Source organism: Harmonia axyridis, chromosome 2 (genome assembly GCF_914767665.1).
Source record: "Harmonia axyridis chromosome 2, icHarAxyr1.1, whole genome shotgun sequence".
Lineage (NCBI taxonomy): Eukaryota > Metazoa > Arthropoda > Insecta > Coleoptera > Coccinellidae > Harmonia > Harmonia axyridis.
In genome coordinates this window covers 24,404,126-24,425,738 of record NC_059502.1, presented here as the reverse complement: position 1 = coordinate 24,425,738, position 21,613 = coordinate 24,404,126, and the positions used below count along the sequence as shown (strand labels likewise).

At 35.2% G+C, this 21,613-nt stretch overlaps 1 protein-coding gene across 7 annotated transcripts in view; it reads left to right on the top strand.

The window, feature by feature from the left end:
• LOC123674229 (calpain-A-like) overlaps positions 1 to 21,613 on the top strand; it is a 52,523-nt gene that overhangs the window by 18,778 nt on the left and 12,132 nt on the right. For 5 of the 7 annotated variants that reach the window (XM_045609162.1, XM_045609161.1, XM_045609158.1 and 2 more), the window contains 8 exons: positions 5,269 to 5,448; positions 8,533 to 8,720; positions 9,317 to 9,451; positions 9,556 to 9,724; positions 12,926 to 13,107; positions 16,895 to 17,142; positions 18,665 to 18,831; positions 18,889 to 19,106. In XM_045609162.1, coding sequence (XP_045465118.1) covers positions 5,269 to 5,448; positions 8,533 to 8,720; positions 9,317 to 9,451; positions 9,556 to 9,724; positions 12,926 to 13,107; positions 16,895 to 17,142; positions 18,665 to 18,831; positions 18,889 to 19,106 — 1,487 coding nt within the window. Of the gene's footprint in view, positions 1 to 1,172; positions 1,666 to 5,268; positions 5,449 to 8,532; positions 8,721 to 9,316; positions 9,452 to 9,555; positions 9,725 to 12,925; positions 13,108 to 16,894; positions 17,143 to 18,664; positions 18,832 to 18,888; positions 21,441 to 21,613 lie in introns of those variants that run through there. The other 2 variants (XM_045609160.1, XM_045609163.1) reach the window with 2 other exon arrangements.

Genomic DNA, 21,613 nt, shown 5'->3' with positions numbered 1-21,613 from the left:
TAAATCGAAACAAAAAAGATTCGCTTTGAATAACAAATAAGACTTCCTTACTAATATTTCTCCTCTCAAATGTCGTTCGCTGCAGATATGCAGTGTGTTGAATATGAAAAATTTAAAGTTTTTTTTTCATAACTTCATTCGAAAATTTTTCAATTGAATTTGACAGAATGTTTGTGCAATAGATAAAAGAAGGGCATCCTGGTTTCTTTTTTTTTTTTTTTTAAACTGGTTAAATAAGGAAAAATATGCTTTTTTCGCATTTCTCAATCAATTTTGACTGAAAAATGTATACTTGTTTGAATCTGACAAAACTAACCGTTTTCAAGATAATTGCGCTTTCATGAATACAAAGAGACTAGCACTGAAAAATTTGTCCGGCAGAAATTAATTTAACCATCGAAATTACTGGTCCAAATAACAACAAAAAATGATACTTTAACATGAGTTGAGTGAGTAAAGAGTTCCATCAAGTTTTTTCGAGTAATACACAACTGATTGAAAAAAAATTTGAAAAAAAAAGTTGTGGCTACTTATCACCAATTATTCCTAAGATTATATAAGTTTTGGGCGACCATTCTCCTTTCTGAAGTTAACCCTCATTTTTCGGTTTTCGAAAGAGCATCAAATCACAGTCTAAATGTATTTACACAATTAACTATTTTCCGAAACCCCTAAAATTTTTTGATTTACCGACATAGTCCAGTAGTTACTTTCGACCCCTAGTTGACTGAACTTAAATTCTTGTAAAATCAAGAACTTGTTTGTCACTTCTAGACATAAGAGCGCCAGGTTGATAGAGAGCCAACTTCTAGATTAATTTTCTATCCACCAATGAAATATTACTTCTCCATATGATTATTGTGTTATTCGAAATTCACAGTATATTTGACTATCGTTATTGATGGGACTTTAATCAGAAACTAGCTAGATTTGTTAAGTAATCTGTAGTTATCAATAATCATATATCTATAGTTATTTTAGTAGTTTTACGTGCTCTTTCAAAGGTCTGGTTATATCCTCATCAAGCTATGTGATATAGTAATAAATATCAGTGTTGTTACTTTTGTGGCTATTTCAGCAACTTGCTCAGACTTTTTTGCTAGATCGGCTAGGTTCATACCCAGAAAATGATCGCTTTCGTGAGAATGTGGTTTTGATTTGGTTAAAAGTCGCTATTATTGTGTCGGGCTCTGGACTTATTAAATTGTATAATATTTCATAAACGTGACTGATAATCAGCGGTTATTACAACGAAGATAAAAATCCTATGAAATGGGGTCCGATGAAATTTCTCCTGAAATAATTAAAGAGGAAGTTCTTGTGAAAAAAGTGGTCAACTCCCAGTTCAACTCCATCTTTCAATCTACCAAAGAATACAGATCCACGCATTCCACTACCACAGGGCCGAAATGCTCGTCTTCGTGGAAAATTCAGAATTTCCTCGGTAAGGCTCAGAGAATAGGGGACATTGATGTCGATAATGCCAATGGAAAAGAGGAAAACGGGAAAAACAAGTATGGATCGGTTTCCGATCATTTTAAAACGGTCAATCTTGGATCGACTGCCTCTATTGGGGCGAAAAATAGATATCGTTTCAAGTTGAACAAGGAGGAAGATGGACCGGTGAAAATGTTGTTTGATGATGTCGGCAAAAAAATTTACAAGGTGAGGACAGTAATTTTTTTGTCCTTTTGAATTGATGTAACGGTACTTGAGATAGAAGTAAGCACACTTTCGTCCACGAAATCTTTATTTGTGTTTAACTCTGTTTCGATACCAATGAATCTCTAACTTGAGGTTACAGTAGCCTTTATTTTCTATGGAAAAGAGTGTGAGTACTTTAGAGGTGGGTTTCATTATAGTTATTTTCCTAGCAAGTGCGGTAATTCCGCAAGAGTTATGAACAACATTTTTTTTACAAGCGCTTGAAATAAATTGAAACTCAAAATATTTGATTAATTATTGACATACTCACAAAAGACAGACGTAATTCTTATCAAGGTGATTTGCTTGATCAAATTTGGGGGTATCGCGTTTTCGTGGGGATTATTAAAACACTGATGGACGACAGACGAGAACCTTATTGTGGTACAGCACTTGGAAACATCCTTGAACACTCTACTTACTCAACTAGTCATCACCTCGTAGCTAAACTCCCCTTTTCCCAGTTTTATACCTGGCTTACAAACAGAAAATCATAGTGTACACCATGAATTTCTTCTTCCTTTTCTTATTCTCTAAGCCTGCGCAATGGTATCATGGTGCCTACACACTAATTATGGTAGTGGAAAGATATTCTCTGTTGTATCTTTCAGAAAACCCTAAGAATGAGAAAGTTGTATGCACAAGTACCACAAAAGACCATTGTTACACTAATGCAGGTACATTTATATTGAGTATTGTAACGACAATTTCGGCTAGACATAGACATTATGTCTAATTGCTTTTTGTCGCCACAAAATCATTGCTGTGTTCGATTTCTGTTTTATTTTTTAGTTTTATGAAACCCGCTGTGAGTCTGCTTGAATCAACGTTTTTGTCTCTTGAGTCCGCTGTGAAAGCGAAAAATTTTATATTGAACAAAATAACTAGCATTATTTTAATTTTTTAATAAGCCTCTTGAATGGTTCATGAAAAAAAGAGTTTCATCTCCACTGAAATTTTCAAAGTTTATATTGGAATGTGTGAAATCTCAATATCGAATACAAAAATCGATTCGTCGATACAAAAATCCAATGAAAGCTACCCATAGCTTCACTTGGTAATTATAAGATCCACTATGCATGAAATCTGATATAAAAATCATATTGAAACTCTCATCAAAAATTCAATGAAGGATCATTTAATAGGTTATTGGTCTTCAATCTTCGCTGTCAAATAACAAATTCCTCGAAAAATTGATAACGCACAACACAAGCGTGCAATCTGTTAGTTTCGAATTAATGAATTTTTGAATTATTTCAGTTCGAATACCACACTGGAAAACGAAACCTATTTTTGGAAGTGGAGAAAACAATTCATTTTCATAGTTAACATTTTGGAATAAGTAGAATCCTAGAATTTAAGAACGGAGGACCTTTTCTCGGAAACTTTGAGAGATATTTGCAGGAAATTTGCTACAGTTATCGGTTGCTATACTACATTGATCCTCCTAGCTCAAGAATACGATCTTTGAATTTTAAAGGCAAAAAATGAGTAAGCGGTACTGACAAAAATCATATCTCGGATACTGATTTACATATTATCATGAAATTTCGAATACGGATCACTACAATGAATACAATATTTCCTACCGCAAAGTCTTAGTAGTTCTAGTCATGAATATCCGAAGTTTTCATTCGGATTTCGGCATGAATGATTCCTGGTTCGGATCCCGTTACACATTCATTACAATTTTTTCACATCGAAACTATTTCATTTTTTTTCATGTGTCGAAATATTTCGCATTGAAAAAGGAAATAATAAATTATATTATAAAACCTGCAATTTTTTCTGAGAGTTGAGGTATATTTTGTTATCAGTGGACATAACTAAATTATGAAATTTGAACTGTTTAGGTCTTATAAATACAAACCACATCCGTTGTTATTTACGGAATATTAGTGTGTTATGTAATGAGATTACAATATTTGTTCATCTTTAGCTTATGTGGGCTATATTTAATAATTAATTCTTTTTGGTACTATGGTAATCATAGGAAGTTATGGATTTCCAAAAAATTCAATGATAATTATTCATTTATATTTTAAGAATTTTTAATTGCAAAATTGAAAACAAAAACAATTTTGTCAGAGAGAATATATTTTCAGTCTTAGTTAAAATATTTTCCACCCTATATATTGAATCAATTACCAATTGAAAAATTGAGACATTGAAAAAGTATATAAATATATTCATGACGAAAAAGTAACTTGTCTGACTTGACTTCTGACTTGAATGGTGTCAACGGGAGTCCAAATTTAATTGGATTCAAGCTGAATAAATGTAAAATGGCTCAGAGAATATACAGGGTGGCCATTTGAAAACGAAACAGACGAGATTACAGACGAAATAAAGTTTTTAGGGAAGATGGGGTGAGTGATACCTCAATTTAAAGGTATTTTTATACTGATTTCAGCACAGTAATTGTTTTTTCATTTTATGCATTAGTTCTCGAAATATTCATGCGTTAGTTAGTTAGGAAGGAAGCCACAGTCATGGTTGTTTTGAAGCTCAAAATGTCGATTTTTCACAAAACACTACAAGTGCCATGAAAACACTACTTCATTTTCAAATACTTAGTTAAGAATATTTCGAGAACTAATGCATAAAATGAAAAAACAATTACTGTGCTGAAATCAGTATAAAAATACCTTTCAAATGAGGTATCACTCACCCCATATTCCCTATTCAAAATTTGGGGGTGGGGGTTGTAGCAGCAAGGGTTGAAGCGCTATGCGTCCGTAACCTACATCTTAAGTTGTCCCCCTCGAAACAGAAATCGACCTGTCCGAGCATTTCTATCGAAAAACTTTATTTCGTCTGTAATCTCGTCTGTTTCGTTTTCAAATGGCCACCCTGTATAAAGTGTGTGTTCAAATTTGCGTATCTAGACTCGATATTTTTGTAGGGTGTGATACATTGTTGAATTCATAATTTTTTTCTTTATCACCTCAAAAGGTGAACTAATATGGCGTCCATAAGAAGAAAAAAATTGAGATCACATCTCTGGATAACAAACCGAATTTCGTGAAGTTATCGCCAGAAACAAATTAGTTACTCAGAAAAAAAGGAAATGTCTATTTTTAGTTTTTTCGAGATATCTCGGGAACCATTGGAGATATTTCAGATCACAACAATACACTCATCCCTCAATAACGCAACTTTTTTGTAATTTATGCCACCATGTATTTCTGACCTCTAAATAGTAATAATCCTGTACTGTGTTCTGGTATTCCTTTCCTCAAAATCAGAGACGTTGTGTCCATGCCATAAAAATTCTCAACAAATTATTGCTCTTTCCAATTCAACGTGCTCTTACGACCTATTTTATCCGCGAAACGCGAGAATCTGAAAGTAATAATCTCAGGAAATGGTCGTTAGGTACGAACTTCCTGCATGATAATTTCCAATCGGGCCACGACCGATTGGAAAATGAACTAGAATCCAATTTTCCTGTTTTACCTGTGTACACAGAGTTCGCAGAGAATGAAGAAAAAGCGCAAACAGTCCACGGTTTCGATCGGATCTATTTACAAGCAACTAACGTCCCGATTTCCCACTTTTCAGTATGGAGAGAAAGGATCAGGGTTCAAGACAAAGACGGGAGGCCCGCAGGACTTCTATGCGCTGCGAGAACAGCACCTGAAATCGCGAACTCTATACGAGGATCCAGAGTTTCCAGCTAACAACTACTCACTCTTCGCCTCTGGATATGCGGACAGACATTTCATCTGGAAGAGACCTGGGGTAAGTACAGCTAACTATTAGAAAGATTTCCTATTTTCCTGAAGTGGTTTAGGTACCTTTTACTACTGTTAGGGATTCATCAAGCCAAGTAGCTTGACACTTTAACCAACTACTTGACTTAAAAATCAAGCTCGTGGAAAATTACATACTTGAGCTTGACTTCACTTGCTTTTAGATATTCAGTTCATGACTTAATATCAAGCTACTTGATATTACTTGAGTTCGATATGCACGCGTCGCACGGCATACATTTCTGCAATCTCGTGCGCGCTTAGACTAAATAAGGGGATTCCTCAAGCGCCGAGAGACTGAAACATTCGCCAGTGTGTCTCTATTAGTAGTTTTCTCACATTTTTATGGAATCTATCGGTAGATTTTGGTAGTTTCATAAATATCTTTCCAAAATTGGCCAAAATGCCAAGGATTGTTTAACCAACGCCAGCACCTTTAGCTCCTGTTGAAAGACAATTGTCAAGAGCTGCTCTTACAGTAACAAAATCCCACAATAGGTTAGGCGACAAATCTTCAAGATGCTTCATGGGTCTTAGATCCTGGATGGAAAATTATGGAATCGAACAAATCCTGGTGGTTTCTCAATATTAAGAAGCTTTATATTTTATCATTTTTTATTTATTTTTTTATTATTTTGTTATGATTTATAGTGAAGGATGAAGCCATGCACCTTGAAAGTATTTTCTAACTTCTTGCTGAGTATTTCTTGGGTTTATCTTCTAAATGACTATCTGGTTCAATCACTTATTTTAGTCTAGAATTACTGATGAAAGTTTAATGAGAGCAGTTGGTATCATTGGCTATGCCGACAGATATTTCACCTAGAAAAGACCCGGGATAGGTAAAGTTAATTTAAATTACAAAAAGACGGCCTATTTTAGTATAGAGCTATTTCACTTTAGACTCATAAATTTCGTATTAGACACTCACACAATGAATACGTACAGTGCATCCCATTTTGGGTGAGACAGCCAGGTTTCTCGCTTGTTATTTAAGATAGAGCCTTGCGGTTTTCACGTTCCTGTCCTACTTTTTCGTGAAACTCAAGTTGGTCTAATCAGATTTTGCATAACTGTTCCCGTTCAAGAGATACAGGGCGATTTTGGAAATTGATACTTTTCGGACCCCTCCTTTATCTCCGAAGTTATTAGAAATAATGCTGAGGTAAAAACTACATCTGAATCAGAATTTTGCCTAGAATCCAGTGGCGTACTCAATTTTTTTTTTCGGGGTATGGTTTTGAAGATTCAACACAAACCTATATTTTTTTCAATGGAACACCCTATATATCATTACCTCGTTGAATTCGTTATTTTTTTCCCTTCAAAATGATATATGGATACTATATAGGTAGGATCGTCAGAAATGTTAAAAAAACACTAAAACATCAAATAATGATGATTTTTTGTTAATGAGCAATGGATTTCCCATATAAAAAAAAGGTTCAATTGGATAATTTCAATTTGTGATGTACATACATAGGAGATAAATGACACCGTCTTGATCTTGAAATTGTATCAACTACCAATTACGAGAGTTATGGTGATTATAGATCTCATGACTCAAATGATTCATCCAAATTGAAATAATTCCAACCATTGTTTCAAAACAATGTAAAAGAGTTCAGAGTACCTTTCAATGATGTGCAGGGTCAAAATCCTATAAGTAAAAAACTTTAATTCCCACTCAAATTGATAGAGTTTTGAATAACCTGCTTGGAGGTTGAAGCGATGAAAGGCAATGTGATCGGATTTTCAATATACATGTTCAGTTCAGAGCATTGAAGATAGGAGATTCCCAAAAGTCACTGGAGAAAAAACATGTGGATCACTTTTGTTGAATTTTTTAACTTTTCCGTGGTGTTGTCAGGATTGAAAGCGTTGAAACTAAGAAGTCTAGGAATACTCCTGTGCCAACAAATGCAAGTAAGCTCATCATCACCCACCACAGACTGGCCACGACCCAACTAAGTATAAACCACCAAGCGGTAAAAATATACAGGCCTCCGGGAATATATAAGGAACTGAGCAAAAAAAATTATGGAATGTACTCAAGACGGAACTGGTGCGGAAAGCCTACTACAGATTGGAAGAGTACTTCACAGATCCTATAAAGTGAAAAATAGTAATTTACGTAACAAGTCCGGAAAATAGGGTTTTTTTGGACGAATAGACAAAATTCCAGGACGAGCGTAAGCGAGTGTGTCCAAAAAAACCATTTTCGGGCGTGTTGCGTACAATATTTTTTCGGCAACCATGTAAAATAACACTATCGCTGCTGCTTTCCATATTTTATTGTGATTGCGATAAAAAAACATGAAAATTTTTGACAACTAATTTCATATGAACTGTCAGCCGTTATCTCGGTTGCTATGGATTCTATGATTATTTTCCGGCCTAGTCCGGGAAGTACGTACTTTCCGGACTAGGCCGGGAAATGCTACTTTCTCAGAGAAAAAGCGTCCGGAAAGTGAGCACTTCCCGGACGGCTGCCGAAAAATGTATTTTACTCGTGTAAAAATGTCCATTGTTTTATATTTCCTTTACAAGAAACGTTATCTGACTGCTTTGTATAATTTTAATAATGCTTTGTTTTTTTTTCATGTATATTCATATGACTGTATATACCATTGTATTTATGACTCCCCATGTAATTTCGATGGGTTAAAATGGTAGGATCTTTGTAAATTTACATTGATTACTATGCAAATAAACAAATAAACTCTTCCTTGAAAAGTTTGATATAAAACTGGCGACTTTGGAAGTGAAGGAGATTGCCGATACTTCAAGTTGATTTCTTCTTCATTTCCTATGCCAATCGCATAAAATTTTACTCACTTCCGAGGAAATATGAACATTTCATTATAATAATACCAATATGAGGGCAGTACTGGTAATCTCGAGATTGTGTTGATTGAAGTATCTCAACAATATAAAACCAATGGACACACCAGAATTTTAAAATATATGAGTTGAAACATAATTGTAATTAACCTTCAGTTATGGAGCTTACGCCTAAATAGTCTAATGAAAACGCATGCTTCAGTTGAATTTCAATTGCTATCTGCTACAGGAAATCTGCGATGATCCCCAACTTTTCGTGGAAGGCTTCTCCAGATTCGACGTCCAGCAGGGCGAGCTTGGAGATTGCTGGCTTTTGGCCGCCGTCGCCAATCTTACCATGTACAGGAGATTGTTCTTCCAAATCGTCCCAGATGACCAAGGCTTCGGTGATGATTATGCTGGAATATTTCATTTCCGGTAAGTTGAATTCTTTCGAAAAATAACATACTTATGGAACTAATCCTAGTTACTACATATATCTTCGCAGAAGCTTTTCTAACTTGTCAGTACCGTATCGATTCGGAATCTAAATACAGTATATTTAGTTTATTTTTATGAGAACTTCCTGAACTACGTGGTAACCTCTCCAGATTGTTCAAGCCACATCAATTCTGTGCCTCTACAATAGTATATAGTCGTCTCTGCATGATTGAGCTGCATTTGATCATATTTTTATCACTTGGTGTCCTCAAATATTCTTTCCTCAAATGAAAGTCCCATCCATAATATCTTAAAACCCTAGAAATTCTTCTTCTGCTATTTCATTTGTGCAGATATACGTCAAATTAATTCAATTCCATCAAATTTCTCTGCACATATACAACATTGAATTGGTAACAAATTGAAATGAATGAATTGCATGATTTGTTGTAGATCAAATGAGCTCAAAATGCTTTTTCGTGTATTGAAGTAGAGTTTAAGGAACATTTAAAATTTCAGAAAATCTGTATGAACCTTTTTCAATGAAGCAAGTATATTATCGAGCCGAGAGTAAATCTATTTTTTTCTCACAGATTTTGGCAGTATGGCCGGTGGGTGGATATAGTAGTAGACGATAGGCTTCCAACGGATGGAGGCAAACTGGTCTATCTACACTCAACGGAAGAGAACGAATTCTGGAGTGCACTTCTGGAAAAAGCTTACGCCAAGTAAGTAGTGAGGCGACATGTTTGAATAATAATTGAACCAAAATAGTTACTGCTAATACAATAAACCTAAAGCTGCTTTCTTCAACATTTCTGCATTTCTCTAGATTGCACGGATCGTACGAGGCTCTGAAAGGAGGTTCCACGTGCGAAGCTATGGAGGATTTCACGGGAGGAGTCACCGAGATGTATGAATTGGAGAACTCCCCACCTAACTTATTCAAAATCCTGGAAAAGGCATTCCAACGTGCTTCGCTCATGGGCTGTTCATTAGAGGTATGCATTAATAACATTATAAAAGTTTAATGAGTCTTCTGGATAAAGGATATTTAATATAAATCAAATAATTTGACAACTTTGTGTCTAATCCTTCACAATAATATACTTATCTGTATGATATATTTAGTTTATTTTTGTCTTGGAATATATTCCAATTCTAAAACGACAAATTTAATAATCAACCAAAAGAAAATTCAAAATGACTAAAACTGTACAAATTGAGTAAACGGTTAATAAATTGAACAACTAAATTAACATAAAGACAGACGTACGTTTCGGAATTTTTGTATTTGATAATACAATTTTTCCTCATCAGTGCCTTATAGTTCAACGAAATTATTGAATTCACAAACTTACCACGTGTATATCACTTCACCAAAATTTTTCTAGTTCTAGTTTCTTATTTACAATTTTGGTGAAGAGATACACGTGGTAAGTTTGTAAATTCAATAATTTCGTTGAACTATAAGGCACTGCTGAGGAAAAATTGTATTATTAAATACAAAAATTCCAAAACGTACGTCTTTCTTTATGTTAATTTAGTTGTTCAATTTATTAACCGTTTACTCAATTTGTACAGTTTTAGTCATTTTGAATTTTCTTTTGGTTGATTATTAAATTTGTCATTTTTAGAATTGGAATATATTCCAAGACAAAAATAAACTAAATATATTATACAGATAAATTATTGTGAAGGATTAGACACAATGTTGTCAAATTATTTGATTTACATTAATAACATAGCTTTCGAAATTATTGCAATAATTCATTAGTTCTTTAAAAATCAACTTACGATCGATCTAGTTCTGAAACGTTTAATGGACAAATTCATAGTAAGATCTTGTTCTACAATCTACAACGAAAAATTCCAGACATAAGAGAGTTATTGGCCGCTGAATTAGAAAGAACAGTAATGAATACTTTGTTATTTTGTCATTGACTCATGAACTTTTGGGACAAAATATTGTTTTCTATATTATGGTTCATTTTTATGCTGAATTGACACCAGAAGTGCATTTTTTATGATGTCAGATGAGGTTTATTTCTATTTCAGATTCAGGTTTGGTAGATTATAGGTAGAATATTGAATCTATATTATTTATTATTGAAATAAGTTGATCAGATGTTCAACTGGTTTGAAAAAATTAGACTGAAAATTACAGCCAGCTTTATTGTTTGTATCCAGTGGCGACACTAGGGGGGACAGGGGGGTCCGGGGCCCCCCTTTCAGAATTCTGCTATCCCCATCTAAAATTCGACATACTAAGGCTAAAAGATTAACAGAACTATAATTTCCATCACTTCGGCCCCCCAAAAAAAATCTGGCTCCCTGTTGGCCACCCCTGTTTCTGTAAGCTGGCGTCGCCACTGTCTATATGTAAAACGAGCTCAGAAAACCCTTGCATTTTTCGAAAAGAGAATTCAATTCAACATGTCTCTCTCTTCCATTTTTGAGAGAGGCAAAGTCATTATGATAAATCTAATTAAATATACTGAGGGGCATCCCCCAGGTTAATTTAATTTCATTCAAAATTTATGTGTTGTCTCATGAGAAACAAAAGATCCCATAGCTCCATGCAAATTATGCAGTGTGATGAACTCCTCATGGGTAATTCATACCATTTTAATTTCATATTTTCATTTCGTTTATTCTGACCGTATATCTAGCGTGTTTTGTGCACGTTCCTCGTTATCAGCTCATAATGCATATTATCCTGATGAACACTCGCCCTATTTTTGATTAGATAATAGCTTTACTCAACTAGCGGATCGTTATCATGTAAACATTGTCATATTTTGTTTGTTATACTAAGTGACACTGAAAATTGAAAACACAACAACCATTGGTATCATTCACCATTTTCCCAAGACATTTTGGCGCCCCGGCAAAATAAAATTTCGCTGCTCTGCTTTGCCTCATTTATCTGAATTTTCTTTGAAGGAGCCTCTGTTATTCCTCTTAGGCATCATTTCAATTTCATATGAAATCATCTTTTTAAGCTTATCACCACCTTGTCAAATTTAATAAAGGCGGTTTTGTTGATTTCATCAAAAAACGCCCTGAATTGTTTAAAAGTACGATACTCTCTATGTCTACAGTAAAAAGACGACGTACTTCTTAAAGGTGCATTTTAGGGCCTATTTGTATTTTCATAACTATAGTTGGCTCTTGGAAATTTGTTACTACTAAGAAAACATTTTTGTGTCAAAATAGTAATTTTTCGGCAACCGTCCGGGAAGTGCTCACTTCCCGGACGCTTTTTCTCTGAGAAAGTAGCATTTCCCGGCCTAGTCCGGAAAGTACGTACTTCCCGGACTAGGCCGGAAAAGAATCATAGAATCCATAACAACCGAGATAACGGCTGTCAGTTCATATGAAATTAGTTGTCAAAAATTAGCATGTTTTTTTATCGCAATCGCAATAAAATATGGAAAGCAGCAGCGATAGTGTTATTTTACATGGTTGCCGAAAAAATATTGTACGCAACACGCCCGAAAATGTTTTTTTTGGACTCACAGATTTCCAGGACTCGCTTACGCTCGTCCTGAAATTTTGTCTAATCGCCCAAAAAAAACCTATTTTCCGGACTTGTTACGTAATAGTAATTTACGTAGAAGTCCGGAAAATAGTTTTTTTTTTGCGTACAATATTTTTTCGGCAACGGTATAGAATAACACTATCGCTGCTGCTTTCCATATTTTATTGCGATTGCGATAAAAAAACATGCACATTTTTGTGATAACTAATTTTATATGAACTGTCAGCCTTTATCTCGGTTGCTATGGTAATGATCGACTGCATTCATTAAAAATATACCTACCAAGATTTTCATATTCACAATGACACGAACGACGTGATTCTTTTCCGGCCTAGTCCGGGAAGTACGTACTTTCCGGACTAGGCCAGGAAATGCTACTTTCTCAGAGAAAAAGCGTCCGGGAAGTGAATACTTCCCGGACGGTTTGCCGGTCCTGGCGGCTGCTCTGGTTTCAGCTTCTACATTGAAATTAGAAGTATTTATTTTATTCGTCATATAATTTGTCTATTCTTCTCAGTGATGAGATAAAGAGCCTACACATAATACAATCGGTTCTCCTAACAAGCACTAAGCTTTTGAGAATACAGGAGAGTCTGTACAGAAACCTTTGATTAACATTGAAAACATTATGCAACCTTTATGTTTGTCCTTCTTTCAGCCTGATCCTAATGTTTTGGAAGCTCAAACCCCAGAAGGTCTCATTCGTGGTCACGCCTACAGTATCACGAAAGTCGTCTACCTCAACATCTCTACACCAAATGTTTCGGGAAAAATTCCGTTGTTGAGGCTCAGGAATCCATGGGGTAACGAAATTGAATGGAACGGGCCATGGAGCGATGGGTGAGTCATAGATAGAGATAATAAAATAAATTCGATTATACAGGGTGGCCACTTTTTCAATGGGATTGTATTGGTAACTTTTAAACCATAAGAGTTAGAAGGTCGGTCAAATGGAGAAAAAGTTGCATGAATAAAAGCATTATCAAGCAGTTCAAACAAATCGAGATTATCAGGGCCGGTTATTGAGATATCATAAAAAAAGTAAATTCTGTCATTTTGATTTTTCTTTTTTTCCCACTTTATTTCAAATATTATCAAAAAATGTTACAGGAATTTTTTATTCGACAGTAAATTGTTCTCAATTTGACGTAATCAGATTTTGTATCCAACGTTTCGTGCTCTCTGGGTCACTCTCAACCTCATTTTTTTCAATACGGACCTTTATATTTTATGACACTTTTCGAAATAACTTTTAAAGCTGAATTCAACGATATATCATACAATGTCATTCAAAGTTGATTTTCAGGTGATTTTGACCCTCATCCAAATTTCTTTGGTTCGGATCTCTATTACATTTCGGTACCTTTAGTTTAATTAACAACAAGCAATACATTTCGATGAGAAAATCAACTTACTCATCTTGAACTAAATGGAACATATCAGAATCATATCAAGAAACAAGTAATAATTATTTACATATTTCAATTCATAATAATTAAACGAATTATCATTTTAATTGAAGAAAAATCGAATTTCGAAAGTAAATGAAAATGAATGAAGTAAGTGTTCGAAATGTCCACCATTTTGTGAAATGCACTTAACGGTTCTGGAACCCATACTTCTTATACATTTGCTTTTATCGTCTTCTTGAATACCTTTCAATACATTCTCAATCTTCTCGCGAGAAATCACTATTGTTGGATTTGTCATTTGTTCCAGAATCGAACTTTATTTTGATATCATTACGATATAAGTTTTGAAGGCTTGGTATTCAAATTCAAAATCATTGTATTCGCGTCTCTTGACTATTTTATTAACAGCATTTTGTGATAAATTGCATTCACTACAGATCCGACCCAAAGAAATTTGGATAAGGGTCAAAATCACCTGAAAATCAACTTTGAATGACAAATCGTTGAATTCAGCGTTAAAAGTTATTTCGAAAAGTGTCATAAAATATACAGGTCCGTATTGAAAAAAATGAGGTTGAGGGTGGCCCAGAGAGCACGAAACGTTGGATACGAAATTTGATTACGTCAAATTGAGAACAATTTACTGTCGAATAAAAAATTCCTGTAACATTTTTTGATAATATTTGAAATAAAGTGGGAAAAAAAGAAAAATCAAAATGACAGAATTTACTTTTCTTATGATATCTCAATAACCGGCCTTGATAATCTCGATTTGTTTGAACTGCTTGATAATGCCTCTATGCATGCAACTTTTTCTCCATTTGACCGACCTTCTAACTCTTATGGTTTAAAAGTTACCAATACAATCCCATTGAAAAAGTGGCCACCCTGTATAAATTATATTTTGGTGAATAAATAGAATCCGTAAATTTCTCATAGTTTCAGCGTCTTGATGAGTGGATACCCTTAACGACGTGGTAAAATCGTTTTGGTGTTTCGCCTCCTGCCATAATGGGATCATTTCCATAGTAACCCAACTGAACGTTAGCCAAAAAAATAAAAGACAAGCTCAGTTAAATGTCATTGCATTATCAAAATGCAGTGCTTTGGTTATAGTTATTGAAATTATCCGTTATATAATTGTAACGAATACTAACTCGAGCATAGACAATATATTTCGATTATACGAACCTCTTCACTCGACTACGTCTTGTGAATTGGTGCATAATATTGTCTATGCTCTTTTGATATTATAACTAAGATGCATAGAAAACCTGGTGTGTCTACTTATACCTGTAAAACTTTCAGACAAAACGGGAGATTTTTCAGATTTATACCTACTTGATTTCGAGAGATCGCGGTCTGTTTCAGATGGCGCATACATCGTTTACATTTGACATTTCTCTCAATTCTCGACTCTTGTGAACCAAGAGCGTAGATCTTTTTTTTCTTGGGGAGGGATAATCGAAAAAAAAATTTTTGACGATAACTTTTATTCATATCTGTAATGTTAGAAAAAGAAGTTTGATAATGAAGTTTGAACCAAATTACTCGAAATAATTTTTGTTGTTACTAATTCGGTTGTTCTTACCTTATACTGGGTGTTCTCAAATAAGAGTTACGAAGGAAAATGAGAAATTACTTGGATAATTTTGAGAAAAATAAGTTTCATGAATATGAGCCCACAAACGCTTTGCTTTCAATATACAGGTTGTTTCTAGTGTGTCGTACAGTTTATCAAATATTCATTAATCTTCGCTACAGATTAGGTAAATAAATACCAAAACTTAAAATTAATGTATTCATTAGAGCTTACTAGCTGGATCTTTATAATAATTTGGATTTTCCTGAGGATTACTACAGATTTTTTCTCGAAATCGATAGCAGATACGATAAAACTATAACAAACCAAAAAGTGTAGTACTGGACCAGAGTTTTTTTTCTACATTTTTCTAAACTAACAGCCATTCACCAAAATATAGTTTTGGAGGAAGGAAGCAGGCATCTTTCCAGAAAATATATCACCCTGTAGATTTGCATTCAATATTAGCATATCACATGTTGAAAACTTTAAACTGGAATATCTATGGCCAATTCATATTAAATATCTTGTGAAGGGAATGTTATACGAGAAAAAACTTAAACTTTAACACATGTATCTCAAAACAAAATGTTTGGGGACTCATGTTATGGGACTTTTTTTCTTAAAATAATCCGGAAATCTGTCATTTTCATTTGTATCTCCAATTTAGGAACACCGTGTAATTACCCCCAGTATCCCCCTATTTCTACACTCTTGTCGTGAACCTTGAGTATAGAACAATAATATTTTATATTCTATGGTCTGTCATTATATTCCATTCATTTGTGTAAAAATTCGATATGAACTGAATTGTAATTTATTGTGAATGTTTACAGTGTCTAAAAAGCAATATTTCCTTTATAAACGGCACCAGGCAGATGCGGGAATTCGAAAAATTATAAAGAGCGCCACCTTACAGCACTCTGGTGAAGCAGACCACCAAAGCAACAGGTGGGTCTCTCGAAAAGTCTGAAACAAAATCGAATCAGTAAACACACCAGGTATTCTATGCATCTTAATTATAACTAAGTGTGCAGTTCGCAATTCCCTCTAATTTGATTGAATTTTTTCCGATGAAACGTGCGTTTCAAACGCACCATTTCAATACCAAAACCCCGAACAAACATATTCACTAGATTGTACTCCTATTGCAATTGCATGAATAACCTAGAATTTGAGTATAGAAATATAACGCTTTATAATTTTGAATTGCATATTTTTAATAATTTCCGGTACGACCCGCTTTATACCTAGGCTGATGACCGAGAAGCTTTCCCGACATGCTTGTGATTGTTCTTTTGGCGTTTTCATTTCATCTGTTTTTAAAATTTTTGAATCTGTGTGCTGTCTGAGATGGGGTACTTGAAATTTTTATTTCAATTTTGCCGCAGAGTTTGGATTATATTGTTGTTGGTTAAAATGCTATAGAATTTTGTTTTGTTTTGTAAGTTAGGTTCAGGAGGGTTAGATGAAAGAATAGACGCATGGTTAAGGTTTAAGGTTGATTGTACGGTACTCAACAATATTCTCTGCCTAATTTATGCGAGCTTGAACTCCCAATAGTGTAGTTCAAAGTATTTTCTAGATTTCTCTTGATAAAGACCTTCATTATGATTAATTATTATTATTCTAGGGCACCCGAGTGGAGATACATCGTTGAAGAAGACAAGAAGAAGCTGGGTTTGATCTTCGACAATGACGGTGAGTTTTGGATGTCGTACAAAGACTGGGAGAAGCACTTCGATCGACTGGAGATATGTAACTTGAACCCCGATTCTTTGTCGGACAACGAGTCTCAGAACAAGAGGAAATGGGAGATGTCCATATTCGAGGGGGCTTGGGTGAAAGGTGTAACAGCTGGTGGGTGCAGAAATTTCCTAGGTGAGTTAAATTTTTCGATTATTATATCCTGTGATGATATACACAGGCGTACAACTTTGCTTCCGCCGTTTTTATCCAAAATTTGAGGCTTTATTGTAAAAAACTGGTTATGCGTACGAAACCCGAAAAAAACTGGTCATCTTTTGAAGCGATCCACGAATCGATCCAATTTTTCACTTCTTCATAACACCGGAAGTGCTGGACAGCCAGGCCGTGTGTCGTTGATCGAAACAAGCGATAGTCTGAAGCAGCAACGTCTGGAGAATACAGCGGGTGGGGTAGGACTTACCATTTCAACGTTCCCAAGTATGTCTTGACCACTTTCGCAACATGGGGTCGAGCATAGTCATGTCTCTCGAAGTATTGCGGCCATTTGTCTTTCAATGCTTGGCTCAAACGCATTAAATGCGTTCGATAACGATCGCCTGTGATTGTTTCAGTCGGTTTTAACAATTCAATATATACTACGACGAGCTGGTCCCACCAAATACTGAGCGTGATCTTGGAACCGTGAATATTCGGTTTGGTCGTCGACGTGGAAGCATGGTCGGGATATCCCCATTCATTTCTGCGCTTGAGATTATCGTAATGAAACCATTTTTTGTCTCCAGTAAAATGCGATGTAGAAAATCCATTCCGTCTTTGCTTTGCAACCAGCTGTTCACAAATAAAAAAAAACCGTTCAACATCTCTCGGCTTTAACTCAGACGGCACCCAATTTCCTTGTTTCTGATTCATTCTCATGACTTTGAGGCGTTTTGAAATGGCTTGTTGCATCACTTCCAATGATCCTGCCAATTCTTGTTGCGTTTGACACTAGTCTTGATCAAGTAATGCCTCCAATTCTGCATAATCGAAAACCTTCTCTCTTCCACCGCCATGCTTGTCTTTGACGTCAAAATCAACGTTGGGACCACTTTAAGCACGTTCTTTCATCAATAGCGACCTCACCATTTGTAGATATTTGAGAGCATTCGATGAGCCTCAGCCACAGATTTCTTCAAATCCGCATAAAATTAAAACTTCCCACCAAAGACGAAGGTTAGGCTCATAAGCTGACATGTTTAATCGAGAATAACTTTATGATGCAGACACCAATCGACTAATATTTCGATGGTGTTATGTTTAAAAATACCTAATCTTATTTTATGACATCTACCATCTATTTATTTCAACTAACACTTACCACTACAGCCATCTATTGCAAAACGGCTGAAACAAATTTGTACACCTAATAGATCTGTAACCTAATCGATTCTTCTTGGATTCCGTTGGATTCTGATTGGTATCTCACTTAATTATTATCTTTGCATGAGAAAAATATGTCTGATAATAATCAGCCAATGTGTTTGGCGCAATGCTTTTTTCTCTGAAAAAAAGCAGAATAGTAGTAGTAGAAAACTTCAAATACCTATTTCATCAAAATCGGACTTCTAATATCACTGATACTGATAGTATTATTATTATTTTTCGAATTCGTTAAACTCGACTTCGTATTCCATAATTCTTAATTAAATTTCAGAAACCTTCTGGAACAATCCTCAATATAGAATAACTCTCACCGAAGTGGACGAAGATGATGACGACAACAAGTGTACTTGCATAGTGGCCTTAATGCAGAAAAACAGAAGACAGATCAAAACACAATCAGGCGAAGAACTGTTGACCTTAGGATTCGCTATATATTTTGTGAGTTATTGAGTTTTATCAAAACCTTGACATTTCTGATCATTGCCTCCATTTCAGCTCCCCAATCCAGATCGAGTGCCCAAACCCTTAGACATGAACTTCTTCAAGTACAACGCTTCAGTTGCTAGATCTCCGTCCTTCATCAATCTGCGCGAAGTGAGCTGCAGGTTCAAACTACCTCCTGGTACCTATTGCATAGTGCCTTCCACCTACGACAAGAACGAGGAGGGAGAATTCCTGCTACGTGTCTTCTCCGAGCACCAGAACAACATGCAGTACGGTGGTCCTTCTTATTCTATAAGAAATAGCGGGTATAACGAAAACGAAGAGGATAACGAGGTTGATGACGGGGATCGTGCGGGTTACGGGGGCTACGGTGGTAGCAGGAATTTCGGAAGGTTCGATTCCGACAGAGACGAGCCTTCTCGTCCAAGTTATCCGAGTCACGACCCAGGCTACCCTCGTCACAGCCAAGGTTTTCCTCAAGATCCGTTTACGCAACCCTTCACTTCTTTGATCAATCAGTTTTTCCACACTGATCTTTGGGGTGCTAACCCACAAAATCAACAACAACCACACCAACAGCAACCATCTAGTCCGCCCTATCCTTCTGCTAACGCACCTGCGTGTCCCAGTTCACCCCCATATCCAGCCGCTGGACAATCGCCTGGTCCTCAGCAACAACCTTACAGCTATCCTAACCCAGGATACCCGGCTGGACCTCCTGCGGGATACCCTGGTTACCCAGGATCCGCCCAAGGTTACCCACAAGGTGGGTATCCACCTCCGCAAGGTGGATACCCTCCCAACCAGGGTGGATACTCGCAAGGAGGCTATCCGCCACAAGGAGTATATCCACAAGTATGCCCGCCACAAGGAGGATACCCTCAGTATCCTCACAACCCTTATCCTTCCAGTCCTCAACCTCAGTATGCTCCACCTTCCAGTTCCTCTAATAGGAGCGGGGCTGAAAGAGAGCTAGAACCTATAACGAATCTGTTCAAAAAGTTATTCAAGTGAATGATCGGTTTAGTGCCTGTTTCTAGGGTTTACAGTATTATGTTCCATTTGTTACACCCTTTTATTCGATTTTATCTTCTCCTTCCATGTATATAAGTAACTATTATGAGCAAGTTTTGCGGGAGATTGCTGATATTTGTTTCATTGTGAACTGAAAACTTTGCTATGAGGAATGATAGGTACTTCAAACCTTCGTTTGTATGATGCTGGTGTCCATGCTGTTATGTTTTTGTTTATTTCAAGTTTTTATTGATGTGCATTTCATCACTTTTCAAACCTTATTGAATGATTGTGTTACTTTTTTCTTTCTGCGCCATTCAAGTAGTTGGATGAAATTTTACCATTGAATGTGCTTCATTCTATTACTTTCTGCTTGGTTTTGCTCGACGTGTTTTTGATTCTCGAAAACGGCCTTATGTATTGCAGTTTCATAAAAAAAATAAATAAAAAGAATTTAGGAATAATGAGATGAAAAAGTCATGATATGTCAAAGACAGTTCAATCATCTGATATCTATCATCGGTTCCCTAGTTTCAAGAGTATCAAAGCCGAATGTTGTTAGAATTCAATATTTTCCAATATATTTTTTTACTTATCAGTAAATGAATTCGTTCCAATTTAAGATTGAATAAATACTGTAGCCTACAAACAACAATACGAATTTTAATAAGGTTCTTAATGCTAGGTGTCATGTATATAAATAGTCAATTCAGTAATATATCATTCAACTGATGATAATTCGAAACATTTTTTCACGAAAAATTCCGTCTTGCGATAAAATCGAATCAGCGCTGTAATTTATGTCTGATATTCAATCATGAGTTGTTGATTAGACATTGTTATATAGTTATGAAGCTTCATCAGAAATGCTTATGAAATAAATTACTAAATGCGGTAGTTAAGAAGCTATTATTTAAGCCAAATATTGTTAAATTCACTAATCCCAAACGGCTATATGCAATGAGTTAACATAATGGGTTTATTTGCATACAGAGTATCCCTCAAACATTTTCAAAATGCTTGCAATTGCAATAAAATATATTTGCGAAATTGTTCGCATCTATACTAAAATTGACATCTGTAAATATTTGGGACATACAGTAGAATACTCAGGTGGTGGATTTTAGATTTAATGAGTTATCTCAATTGAAGGATCTGAACAATTTTGTTTTGTTATTCATGAAATTCAAATTATTTTCTGTCGTTCAGGTTATGAGTTAAAAATTAACATTCAACACTTTAAAATAGGCAACAACAAAAATATGGCAACTTGTGAGTTTGATTGAAATTGTCAGCCTAAATAGTGCAGTTATAATTGAACATTTTTTTAGTGGAGTTTGTTCTATTGTTTATTATACTAGCTTTTGTATAAATGCTTAGAGAAGATCTAATTTATTCATAACATTTTTCCAGTGTATTTGTTTTAGTTAATTTTTGTATTTAGTTTTAATAATGAGGAATAATGAAACGAATATATCAAATAGTGAAACAAAATAACAATAATTATCGTAACTAACATATTTTATCATAGTTATTTCTCAATCTCAAAATTCAAACCATATTTGAACAAATAAAGCAGTCAAACCAAATAATATTTTTTCATTTATTATTTTATAGGGTAGCTTAGGTCCCTCTTCATGACTTTGAAATCCTTGTGAAAGGGAACATTAAGAATTTAAAACGCCTGATGTATTGTTATCGTTCTCTTCTATATTTCGAATTAGCTTAACTGAAAATATTTGCTTGAATGTATCATAGATGC